The 13,767-nt window shown below is 44.4% G+C and overlaps 1 protein-coding gene and 1 pseudogene across 1 annotated transcript in view; both read right to left on the bottom strand.

Annotated features, from left to right (window-relative positions):
* Positions 1-3,547: 3,547 nt before the first annotated feature.
* Positions 3,548-13,767, bottom strand: part of LOC126210251 (uncharacterized) — a 67,194-nt gene continuing 56,974 nt past the window's right edge. Inside the window, exon 2 of the mRNA XM_049939442.1 lies at positions 3,548-4,446. Coding sequence (XP_049795399.1) covers positions 3,591-4,421 — 831 coding nt within the window. The 5' untranslated portion in view covers positions 4,422-4,446 and the 3' untranslated portion in view covers positions 3,548-3,590. The remainder of the gene's footprint in view (positions 4,447-13,767) is intronic.
* LOC126210808 (5S ribosomal RNA) lies at positions 6,826-6,943 on the bottom strand (annotated as a pseudogene).

Raw genomic sequence — 13,767 nt, 5'->3', positions numbered from 1 at the left:
TAAAACTGTATGTATCTCCTGAGTGTAAAAATGTGCAATGATCTGTAAGTCGAAACTACGAGCAACCAATATACAGGGTGGTCCATTGATAGTGTGCCAAATATCTCACGAAATAAGCATCAAACGAAAAAACTACAAAGAACGAAACTTGTCTAGCTTGAAGGGGGAAACCAGATGGCGCTATGGTTGGCCCGCTAGATGGCGCTGCCATAGGTCAAACGGATATCAACTGCGTTTTTTTTTTAATAGGAACCCCCATGTTTTATTACATATTCATGTAGTACGTAAAGAAATATGAATGTTTTAGTTCGCTTTGTGGCAGATGGCGCTGTAATAGTCACAAACGTATAAATACGTGGTATCACGTAGCACTCCACCAGTGCGGACTGTATTTGGTTGATGATACATTACCCGTGTTAAAATGGACCGTTTACCAATTGCGGAAAAGGTCGATATCGTGTTGATGTATGGCTATTGTGATCAAAATACCCAACGGGTGTGTGCTATGTATGCTGCTCGGTATCCTGGACGACATCATCCAAGTGTCCGGACCGTTCGCCGGATAGTTGCGTTATTTAAGGCAACAGGAAGTGTTCAGCCACATGTGAAACGTCAACCACAACCTGCAACAAATGATGATGCCCAAGTAGGTGTTTTAGCTGCTGTCGCGGCTAATCCGCACATCAGTAGCTGACAAACTGCGCGAGAATCGGGAGTCTCAGAAACGTCGGTGTTGAGAATGCTACATCAAAATCGATTGCGCCCGTACCATATTTCTATGCATCAAGAACTGCATGGCGACGACTTTGAACGTCGTGTACAATTCTGCCACTGGGCACAAGAGAAATTACGGGACGATGACAGATTTTGTGCACGCGTTCTATTTAGCGACGAAGCGTCATTCACCAACAGCGGTAACGTAAACCGGCATAATATGCACTATTGGGCAACGGAAAATCCACGATGGCTGCGACAAGTGGAACATCAGCGACCTTGGCTGGTTAATGTATGGTGCGGCATTATGGGAGGAAGGATTATTGGCCCCCATTTTATCGATGGCAATCTAAATGCTGCAAAGTATGCAGATTTCCTACGTAATGTTCCACAGATATTACTACAAGATGTTTCACTGTATGACAGAATGGCGACGTACTTCCAACATGATGGATGTCCGGGACATATCTCGTGTGCAGTTGAAGCGGTATTGTTTAGCATATTTCATGACAGGTCGATTGGTCGTCCAAGCACCATACCATTACCCGCACGTTCACCGCATCTGACGTCCCCGGATTTCTTTCTGTGGGGAAAGTTGAAGGATATCTGCTATCGTGGTCGACCGACAACGCCTGACAACATGCGTCAGCGCATTGTCAATGCATGTGCGAACATTACGGAAGACGAACTACTCGCTGTTGAGAGGAATGTCGTTACACGTATTGCCAAATGGATTGAGGTTGACGGACATCATTTTGAGCATTTATTGCATTAATGTGGTATTTACAGGTAATCACGCTGTAACAGCATGCGTTCTCAGAAATGAGAAGTTCATAAAGGTACATGTATCACATTGGAACAACCGGAATGAAATGTTCCAACGTATCTAGGTTCTGTATTTTAATTTAAAAAAACCTACCTGTTACCAACTGTTCGTCTAAAATTGTGAGCCATAGGTTTGTGACTATTACAGCGCCATCTATCACAAAGCGAAAAAAGTGGTCCAACTAAAACATTCATATTTCTTTACGTACTACACGAATATGTAATAAAAAATGGGGGTTCCTATTTTTAAAAAACGCAGTTGATTTCCGTTTGACCTATGGCAGCGCCATCTAGCGGGCCAACCATAGCGCCATCTGGTTTCCCCCTTCAAGATAGATAAGTTTCGTTCTTTGTAGTTTTTTCGTTCGACGCTTATTTCGTGAGATATTTGGCCTGGTCACGATCAATGGACCACCCTGCATGCGTAGGTGCACAGTCTGGACCCAAAAGAAAGATGGGGAATATGTGTTTTAATTCACCGTGTGTAGCACCGTGTCATACATACGTTTTTTTTTTAACATTTGCATGTACGGTAGATATCGCTCATCACAGCGATTTTGCACCGCGTGAAGGCTGCTTTCACCAGCATTAAAGAGTAAATTGGTTTTTATCTTTATTCTGGTCCTAAGACTCTGGTGGCATGAAGCATTACGCTGTTTCTTAAAGTGTGAATGAGTAATAAGCAGCGGCGACTTAATTTCTTTTTTATTTTGAAGCTTAACTTCTTTTTTATTTTGAAAGTAAGTATGTTACAGAAAAAGGTCAATGTAGAGAATTCTAAGTGTAAAAGACTGATTTGGGTTGAGAAAAAAGAAACCTGGAGGGCGAACAAGTGACTGCATATTTTTAACATTTTTATGCAGCGACAGCAACTGATATTGTTTATATAAGAATATACAGCCTACAGTTGCAGGTTAACTTTATCGTTTACTTAGGTTTCGACGTTAGTAATAACGTCTTCTTCAGAACATAAAATATTATTTAAATGTTTGCCTAAAACAAGACATGTCCTAAGTCAACTTTATAAACTTGATGCATAACCATAAGGTTCTGTCACTTCTATTAAACAATGTAGTCGAATTAAGTCGGGTAATGCTGCGGGAATTAGATTAGGAAATGAGACACTTGAAGTAGTAAAGGAATTTTGCAATTTTGGGGAGCAAAATAACTGATGATGGTCGAAGTAGAGAGGATATAAAATGTAGACTGGCAATGGCAAGGAAAGCGTTTCTGAAGAAGAAAAATTTGTTAACATCGAGTATTGATTTAAGTGTCAGGAAGTCATTTCTGAAAGTATTTGTATGGAGTGTAGCCATGTATGGAAGTGAAACGTGGACGATAAATAGTTTGGACAAGAAGAGAATAGAAGCTTTCGAAATGTGGTGCTACACAAGAATGCTGAAGATTCGATGGGTAGATCACATAACTAATGCGGAGGCACTGAATAGAATTGGGGAGAAGAGGAGTTTATGGTACAACTTGACTAGAAGAAGGGATCGGTTGGTAGGACACGTTCTGAGGCATCAGGGAATCACAAATTTAGCATTGGAGGGCAGCGTGGAGGGTAAAAATCGTAGAAGGAGACCAAGAGATGAATACAGTAAGCAGATTCAGAAGGATGTAGGCTGCAGTAGGTACTGGGAGATGAAGAAGCTTGCACAGGATAGAGTAGCATGGAGAGCTGCATCAAACCAGTCTGAGGACTGAAGACTACAACAACAACAACATTAAACAAGCTGTAGCAAATTCACTTTAAGCCCGTTGTATGGGCCTCGTCGTGTCATTAGAGACTTCTAATGACACGACGAGGCCCATACAACGTGCTTGAAGTGAATTTGCTACAGCTTGTTTAATAGAAGTGACAAAACCTTATTGTTATGCATTAGGTTTATAAAGTTGACTTAGGACATGGCTTGTTTTAGGCAAACATTTAAATAATATTTTATGTTCTGAAGAAGACGTTATTACTAACGTTGACACCTAGGTAAACGATAAAGTTAACCTGCAACTGTAGGCTGTATATTCTTATATAAAGTGACTACATACACATGTCATTCGATTACAACCTTGAAGGGTAGTTTTTTGATCGTGCCAGTGTAAGAGACGTCATCGGGCTGATCGAACTGAGTGACAAATGAGAGGCAGCCACCGTTGGCCCCCAGTTCCTGCAGCGACTGCCTGTAGTCGGTCACGTGTCCTTTGTAGAACTCCCCATCCGGGTGCTGTCGCACCTCGAAGAGGTAGCGAGCTTCCGCCGCACGCGAGCCTTGTGCTACGTGGCCCACGTGCACGTAATGCGATGTGAAGTCTTCCACCGTGATGGACTCTGCCCGCAGCACGAAGAGGGCCGAGTCGAACTCCAGCAGGGTCACGAACGGAGCGACGGTTCTGAAGGCACCATCTGGCGCCGCGACCAGCTCGCCTCGGTGGTCCTGGCGCACGTGCTCCTCCACAGCTGCCCGACTGCCCGCCCAGCAGCACGAGTACACCAGCGGGCACTGGACGACGCTCGCATCTGGCCTGAAGGCGCACCTCTCCTCGTGGCACCGCTTGGACTTGGGCTGGAGCAGTTCCGAGCAGCCCACCTCACTGTACTTGCACGGAATGCGCACGATGTCCGCCACCCGCTCCATGGAAAGAGAGCGCAGGTTGGGCTCCAGCTGTTCTCGGCACGAGGGACACTTCCTGAGCGTCGGGAAGCACTCTTGGCACATCAGGTGCTCGAACTTGCATCTGTAAATAGGGCGCGTCAGTGTTTCCCAACACACCTGGCACGTAAGCATCTCCGACAGCTCTTTCATCTGTCGCTCCATTGTGTAGTGGGTATCCGGAAGGTAGAGACACGTGAGCGACTCTGACAACTCTTCCGCCTGGTGGGCCATTGTGTAGCACGTGTCCAGAAGGTTTCTGGAAGAAATGGACTTCTGTCATCGAATGACTGAATGAGGCAGAGAGAGACAGAAAAAATGACAAAGACGGATGTAAAAAGAAGACAGAGACACAGAAATAGAAGACAAAGAGAGGTGAAAAAAAGACAAAGAGAAATAGTACAGTTGAAAAAGAGACAGAAAAAAGAGAGATAGGAGAAAAAGACAAAGAGAGACGGAAAGAGACAGAAAGAGACAAAGAGAGAGCTGGTACATGTCTTCAGTCCTGGAACGCACTGAAATCCCCACTCTATAGTACTGTGCATGGGCCATTGATAAGGTGGAGACTCACACAATAATTCGATATTGGCACCATCGTGAATGTTAAGTCTGCACCTGACGAATCCAGATGTCTTTAGCTACCTCTGACAAGGGAACCTCCCCATCGCACCCCCCTCAGATTTAATTATAAGTTGGCACAGTGGATAGGCTTTGAAAAACTGAACGCAGATCAATCGAGAAAACAGGAAGAAGTTGTGTGGAACTACGAAAAAAATAAGCAAAATATACAAACTGAGTAGTCCACGGGTAAAATAGGCAACATCAAGGAGAGTGTGAGCTCATGACCGCCGTGGTCCCGTGGTTAGCGTGAGCAGCTGCTGAACGAGAGGTCCTTGGTTCAAGTCTTACCTCGAGTGAACACCGGCACAGTAGCTCAGCGTGTTCGGTCAGAGGGTTTACCTACCCTCTGTAATAAAAAAACTGAGTGCACGGATCAATGAACAACTAGAGCAAGTATCATAGGACGTCCGCCACGAACATAGTCAACGTACAATGTAGAACAAAATGAGATTCACAAAAAAAGTGAACAGTTTACTTTCCTTATTTTCGCAAAGTTATGATCTGTCCGTTCGTTCATTGACGTTTCTGTTCACTGTAATAAGTTTAGTGTCTGTGTTTTGCGACCGCACCGCAAAACCATGCGATTAGTAGACGAAAGGACGTGCCTCTCCAATGGGAACCGAAAACATTTGATCGCAAGGTCATAGGTCAACCGATTCCTCCACAGGAAAACACGTCTGATATATTCTATACGAAACTGGTGACGGCATGTGCGTCACATGACAGGACTTGTGCACTTGGCGAATGGGTAAAAAGATTCTTCTACCTTATCCGATTTAGGTTTTCTTGTGGATGTGATAATCACTCCCAAAAAAGTGATGAAAACATAAGAGTTTGTCACATAAACTGCTACAAATGAATGCAACAGTTTCACAGTCGCACAGTTTTCCCTGTGCTCTGTAAAACATATGATTTGTTTCGCAGTTTGTTTAGGTGTAGCGTCCCCATACTATGACGCAGTTACCTCCCATCGGACGGACGGACGGACAGATAATAATTGTCTGAAAATAAAAAATTAAACTTTTCACTCGAGGTATTACTTGAACTAAGGACCTCTCGTTCCGAAGCTGCTCACGCTAACCACGGGACCACGGCGCTCCTGAGTCCTGACTCTCCTTGATGTCATCTATCTTGCGCATGGACTACTCAGTTTGTATATTTTGCTTATTTTTTTCATAGTTACACAACTTCTTCCTGTTTTCTCGATTGATCTGTGTTCAGTTTTTCAAGGCCTATCCACTGTGCCAACTTATAACTAAATCTGAGGGGGGTGCGATGGGGAGGTTCCCTTGTAAGACCTGTCAATAGCGTAGCAGTACCAATACAAGCAAAGATAAACATTAGATAGCGCGTCACATCCGGTGACATAATAACGTTGTTACCTGGTACACTGCCAATTGTATGACCTAAAATTGACAGGAAATTGAAGGTCACGCATAAGCTGTACCATTAAGAGTACAGACAACGAGGTCAAGCCTCTTGGGAAAGTGCGTGTACTAAAAACGCTAGGAAAGCGAGGGTTACCAGCCACAGGTTCAATACAAGGCAAAATTTATGGTCAGCCATGTAGTGTACAAATACAAGCCAAGATAGGGCTCTAGGATGAGGTCACGCCCCACTGGGCAACTAGCTATTAAGTTTCCTTTGCCCCCGCCCTCCCCCCTTCATAATATAAATCCAGTTGTATGGGCATCGTCATTCACGTTCTAACTGCCAATAGCAGCAGCAGAGATCAGGAGAAAATCGTTTTGGATGCATATGGAAGTGTCTGTTCCCAGTTGAGTGTGCAAGAGGAAGGCATCTTACTCAAAAAAAGCACTCTATCATCAGGCCACATGTGGCCCACCGGAACCATCCGACCGCCGTGTCATCCTCAGATGAGGATGCGGATCGGAGGGGTTTGTGGCCAACACACCGCTCTCCTGGTCGTTACGATGGTTTTCTTTGACCGGAGCCGCTACTATTCGGTCGAGTAGCTCCTCAATTGGTATCATGAGGCTGAGTGCACCCCGAAAAATGGCAACAGTGCATGGCGGCCTAGATAGTCACCCATCCAAGTGCTGGCCACGCCCGACAGCGCTTAACTTCGGTGATCTTACGGGAACCGGTGTATCCACTGCGGCAAGGCCGTTGCCTCATCTTACTCAAGGTAGGAGGGAAAACAACTCTCTCAGACCGAGGAATAGAGTATGATATTGCATGAGATTGTTCATTGCTGTGTTATTCCAGAAGCATGGCCGATGTCTTCTTTGATCCCAAAAGATTCTGCAACAAAGACAACTGATTTATTACGAAGGAAGTTTCATTTCAGATGGTGGGTTGTCCTTGAAGTAGCACGGTTGCATGTGGTGATTTCTGTTGTGTCGATTCCCTAAGGTCTCGACACAATGAGTGGCTGGGTGCACGCGAAACTAACGCAGACGGGCGTAAATTCTGAAACAGGAGACTGGATGAAAACTATAAAGAAAAGAAGAGAGATTGTCATCTACTTAACTTTTAATGATGTTCTTCTTGTTGAAATACATCTCTTGCATAGTAGTAAGCAATTAGCAATGATACACATGGCGCCTTGCTAGGTAGTAGCGATGGACTAGCTGAAGGCTATTTAATCTGTCTCTCGGCAAATGAGAGGAAGACGTGATACGTCTTGTCGCAAGCTATGTCGTCCGTACAACTGGGGCGAGGTCATGTCCGTGTCTTGTGACCTGCCATGTGGTGGCGCTAGGATTGCGAGTACACAGTGGCGACACGCGGGTCCGACATGTACTACAGGACCGCGGCCGATTTAAGTTACCACCTAGCAAGTGTGGTGTCTAGCGGTGACACCACAATTTCAGTCTGCACTGGATGATACTCTACTATGTGCTGGGTGCAACCATTGTAGAGTGGTTGATGAAAAACCAGCACCATCAAAGCTGGGCTCAGCTGTATGAGGCAGTGATGAATGGTATACATGCAGTTACTACACCAGAATAGCACATCTATGTGAAGGGGTTGGAGGAAGTTTGGCTGGACCGATGTGTTGTAATATTGAGGGCAAATATTGGCCCTCACTTATCACACTCCGATCGAAACTGCATGTCAACAGGCGTGAAGCAGTGATTGAAGTGTTAAATGTGAAAATGTTGGAGCAATGGTGGCATGAATGCGACATGCAAGATTGCAAGATTTTCCATACGTGGCCAGTGAGTGAAATGGACCTTCTTCAACAACGAAAGGAATCAGGTTACCTTACATTCAGAAGGCTGTTGCACTCAGCGACTGTTATATTGACTTGTATATTTCAGTTATCAGTCGTCCTTTTTAAATTTTATCGGCAGATGTAGATTTCAGGTAGAAACTAACCATTCTCAATGCACTATCATTTTTTATCAATGCATGTAATGCCTGCTGGTCGGGCTTCATCCACAGTTCATTGAATACTACAGTAGTAGTACATTACGTGCATTGATCAAGAATGATAGTGCATTGAGAATGGTTAGTTTCTAGCTGGAATCTAGAACTGCCGATAAAATTTAAAAAGTTGTAGTATTCAATGAACTGTGGATGAAGCCCAACCAGCAGGCATTACATGCATTGATCAAGAATGATACTGCATTGAGAATGGTTAGTTTCTAGCTGAAATATAGATCTGCCAATAAAATTTGAAAAGGACGACTGATAGCTGAAAGCTATTATTTACAATGAAAGGAATGTAATTTTTCAGAATGACTATAAATATGTGATGATTTAAATAATAATAATAATACCTCCTGCAGATCGTTTTATACAGCTACATCTCACTAGAAAGCGTGTGTGTGTGTGTGTGTGTGTGTGTGTGTGTGTGTGTGTGTGTGTGTGTGTGAGTGTGAGTGTGTGTGTGTGTGAGAGAGAGAGAGAGAGGGGGGGAGAGCGAGAGAGAGAGAGAGGGAGAAAAAGAGGGCGGGAGGAGGCAGGACCCTTGGACATTACAGTATTTGATTGACTCATTATACTAAAATGATGCCACAGTGTATTCTGCAGCAGGTGCAATTTTCCCCAAATATGATATATCCATTCTAAGATATACCGGGTGATCAAAAAGTCAGTATAAATTTGAAAACTTAATAAACCATGGGTTAATGTAGATAGAGAGGTAAACATTGACACACATGCTTGGAATGACATGGTGTTCTATTAGAACAAAAAAAAAAAAACCCATATTGCTAGACGCGTGAAAGATCTCTTCCGCGCGTCGTTTGGTGATGATCGTGTGCTAAGCTTTAGGGTTACCTGATGTCGCAAGTGTATCGTGATCGACCGACATCTCTAGGGATGCTGAACGACAACATCTGATGCCAATGCCTCACCATAACTCCGGACATGCTTTACAGTGCTGTTCACAACATTATTCCTCGACTACAGTTGAGGAATGATGGTGGACATATTGAGCATTTCCTGTAAAGAACATCATCTTTGCTTTGTCTTACTTTGTTATGCTAATTATTGCTAGTCTGATCAGATGAAGCGCCATCTGTCGGACATTTTTGAACGTTTGTATTTTTTGGTGCTAATAAAACCCCATGTCATTCCAAGCATGTGTGTCAATTTGTACCTCTCTACCTACGTTATTCCGTGATTTATTAAGTTTTCAAATTTATGCTGACTTTTTGATCGCCCGGTATTTGAATACATGACTGAATAACTAGCACAGCATATAAGGGGCATTCAAATGAAACCCGGTCATTAGTGTAAAGTAACGGTAACTATTTTACTAACTCAAAAATGTGTTTATACACAGTGCACATACTCAAAAATAGTCGCAAAAACTGTTGGCATATTTATCCCATTGCAACTCTAGCTGGTCTATTCTATCCTTGAGGAAGCTAGTAGGCGGCTGTCGGATCCAGACCTGGACCCAGTCACACACTTCGTCGTCCATTGCGAATCGATTTCCGCGAATAGTTTGTTCTAGAGGTCCAAACACATGGAAGTCACATGGTGAAAGTTCGGGATTTACTGTGGATGAGCCTGCCCAGGACGAGCATCGTCTTCCAGCGAGTCGCGCCCCTCAAGGAATCGTTTGCGCCATTCCACAACACTAGAACGACTCAGACTGTACTCACCGTACACAGCCTTCATCCGCTTATACATTTCATGGCCTCCAACTTCCCCCGACGCCAAAAATCGAATAACTCCTCATTGTCCCTGCTTACTCTCCTGCATGTTCTGTAGCGGACGATAACTTGTGTGAGCTCCTTCTCTACGGCGTGAAACCACACTGGTGCTATGTAACATCAAACGGTGCGCACGCTTCAGTCTCTCTGCCAATAGAAGGCGCCACTGTACCTGCAATTACATGGTGCCACCTTACGTGTAAGGCAGAGGTAGACGTAGCGATCAGGTTTCATTTGAATGAACCTCATATAATTAAACGAAATACCCCATTAAACAAATAGAAGAGTGTGATATGCTAACAAAACAAATTATGCAGCACAGCAAGAAAGTATGTAACTGGCTTTATTAGTGTGTGACATCACTATAAGAGAGCCCCTAGCAGACTCATAAATAACCACAAACAATACAACAAGAATCTCCCTTCCTCTGTCCTTTTCCCAGGCTCCCACTCCTCTCCTTCCATCCTGTTTTTTCCCTGCCTACCCTCTCTCTGCCTCCCTTCTGTCCCCCGAGTCCTTTTGTATTCCCCTCATCTGCCTTTCCCCACTCCCTGTCGCGTCTGCTCCCCCCCCCCCCAACTTCGTTTTTCTCTCCTTCCCCCTCTTTTTTTCCCCTCGTCTGTCCAGGTCCCCCAGCATCTGCCCTTGGTTGTGGTGTGTCATCTTCGTGCCAACTTTTTAGTGCAGTGTTTTAAGTGTTGTGCGTCTCTTCCGAAGTGTTGCGAACAGAAATCATACTGTCACTGGGTGTGATTTTTATATCTCTTGCGAACAGAAACCAGACTGTGGCCGAGGTTTTTTTAATTGTCGGTCTACTATTTTACCTGTCTGCTTCCTGTGTATTTTATTAGCATCACCAACCCTTTGGTTTATGTTTTAACTTCCACAATTTTCCACATCACTAACCCTTTGTTTTATGTTTTAACTTCCTCAGTTTTCCGCCATTTTACAATTTATGTCACCGTTTTTATCGCCTGCTTTTATTATTTATTACCTTCTTCCTGTTTTAAAAATTCTGTAAGCTGAAGAGCAGCGTACTAAGCTGCTGCCAGCCCGCCCCCTTCAGGGGGAATCGAAACTCATTAAAGGAAAAAAAACCACAAAAATCTAGACTGCAAAGAATTTTTCTCTTCATAGGAGAGAAGCGCACTGTCCTCTAAATACACGTGGAGGAGACCGCAGCCTGAACTCCCGAAACTCGACGCCCAACACCAAGCCACACCACAATGAAGATGCTGTCGACAACACAATGTGTCGATTGCGAGGGTGCTGCCGACTCAGCATGGTGAGCGGGCGCACTGCTGTGCAGGTGTCAAACCAGCTGAAGAATGACTCAGAGTACTGGTCATGAGACAGACAGCACCTCCTAGCTATGAATCTCTCTGGCTGGAATGAGAGATGGCAAGTCATTACAGGAAGTACAAATGCCAAGACTGCCACAGATGTCCTGTGCATGTTAAAAAAGCGGGAAACCCCCCTCTGCCCCTCCCCCCCCCCTGGGCCAATAAGGATCAATGTCCCCCCTCCCCCCTCCCATGCCCTTGTGTTTTTCCATACTCTGTAGTGAGAGGGAGCATTACAGATACCCAGAACTGATGTTCTTTACTTTCACTGAAAGCATGAACTACCGTAATATGCCTACGAGTAAGCATCTGGTTCTGAGCTAAAGCATACTGTGGGTTCAGATTCATTTACATGAATTGTAAGGGAATATACTTCATCATTCATAAAAGAACTTAGCTATTAGATGGAACTATTTTTTTACAAGTAGTTTCACATCAGTCTGAGACCTCTTGTTTAGTCAGTATGTATTACCAGGTATATTAAAATGCATGTAGGACAGCCAGCATCACCAGCTCAGTGAAGCAGTAACACAATCATGTTCAGAAAAAAAAACAGAACAACTAGAGACAGGAAGTTCATATCCACAGGACATGTGCATTAGTATGTTCTGCAGGAATGATTAGCAGCTGAACCACGTCGGCCCATGGGTTCAAAGTCAACGTCAATATCGAGGCGTAACACCACCTGAGCTGTGGGGCTCGTTACTGGCGCGCCAGTCTCCTGGATGTCCATTATCGATCCTTCGATGTATCTCATCTTTGCTTGGCTTGTTGTTTTCGGCATTCGCGGGACGAGTGGCAGTTTACGTTTGCTCGGGCTACCTGCTGAGACGCCGCGAGGTACGAGGTGGAAGCAACCACGTATATGTGGAGTTGGTTGTACGCGGTCTGCCGGTTCAGCATGGAGGATATGTGTTGGCTGCCTGCCTGTTTGCTCTCCTGATTTTGCTCGCCGTGCCTTGCGACCGCCTAGCTTGGGTTGCTGCCTGGTGTATTCTACACGAGCCATAACGGACGTCCAGCAGAAGTTAAGCAGCCTTGTGTTTCTTTAATGAAAATGAGCAAATGTATAAGACCTTTTGTAACCAATTTTGGTGGCCTCTTAAGTGTGGCCTTCGTGTTTACACTGCCTTTGGGGAGTGCTAATTCTTTTAAAATTAAATATTTGGGGTTCCCTGTCCTTTATAATCTTTTGGGGGTTTTATTTGAATTTTCTCTTTGGGGTTCCTTCCTTGTGCTTGGTTAAATGTTTACTTGTATAGCGAGAAGTGACTCCTGGTTAAAACTCGGAGAAGGTGTTTGATGTCACTGCCGCTTCCGGCATTTGTCTTTTCAATTAAGTGTTGTCATCCCTTCGAGCGACCTGGTGTCACTCCTCGTTAATTAATGCTGGTTTATGTGTACTTAATTTTGAATTGGCCATTTGAATGAATATTTTGGAGCGCAGTGTAGCACTAAGACAACCTCATTGTATACCACCTTGTGCTCTGGTCTAGTACCTTAATTTTCAGTGGCACGAGTTAGCTCCACTACCGGTTTTACTGATGTGCTCCCTTCAAAATCTTGTCTTGTATAAGTTCCCCCCATGTGTGTCTGGGAACACAGAGATGAGCTTTAGTGTGACTTCAGTGCTAGTCAGTTAACGGAATCATTTTGGCTTGGCTTCCACTGAAGAGTTTGAGTGGAGCGTAGTGTGTTTGATTTGTTATTCATTTAATTACTGTAAGTTTATTTAATGGGGAGCAAGACATTTAAAGACTGTTGGTACGAGGGCAGTTCAATAAGTAATGCTACACATTTTTTTTTTCTGAAACAGGGGTTGTTTTATTCAGCATTGAAATACACCAGGTTATTCCCCAATCTTTTAGATACACAACACTATTTTTCAACGTAATCTCCATTCAATGCTACGGCCTTACGCCACCTTGAAATGAGGGCCTGTATGCCTGCACGGTACCATTCCACTGGTCGATGTCGGAGCCAACGTCGTACTGCATCAATAACTTCTTCATCATCCGCGTAGTGCGTCCCACGGATTGCGTCCTTCATTGGGCCAAACATATGGAAATCCGACGGTGCGAGATCGGGGCTGTAGGGTGCATGAGGAAGAACAGTCCACTGAAGTTTTGTGAGCTCCTCTCGGGTGCGAAGACTTGTGTGAGGTCTTGCGTTGTCATGAAGAAGGAGAAGTTCGTTCAGATTTTTGTGCCTACGAACACGCTGAAGTCGTTTCTTCAATTTCTGAAGAGTAGCACAATACACTTCAGAGTTGATCGTTTGACCATGGGGAAGGACATCGAACAGAATAACCCCTTCAGCGTCCCAGAAGACTGTAACCATGACTTTACTGGCTGAGAGTATAGCTTTAAACTTTTTCTTGGTAGGGGAGTGGGTGTGGCGCCACTCCATTGATTGCCGTTTTGTTTCAGGTTCGAAGTGATGAACCCATGTTTCATCGCCTGTAACAATCTTTGACAAGAA

This window comes from Schistocerca nitens, chromosome 10 (assembly GCF_023898315.1).
Source record: "Schistocerca nitens isolate TAMUIC-IGC-003100 chromosome 10, iqSchNite1.1, whole genome shotgun sequence".
Lineage (NCBI taxonomy): Eukaryota > Metazoa > Arthropoda > Insecta > Orthoptera > Acrididae > Schistocerca > Schistocerca nitens.
Note: the sequence above shows the minus strand (reverse complement) of the source record. Positions and strands in the feature narration are given on the sequence as shown.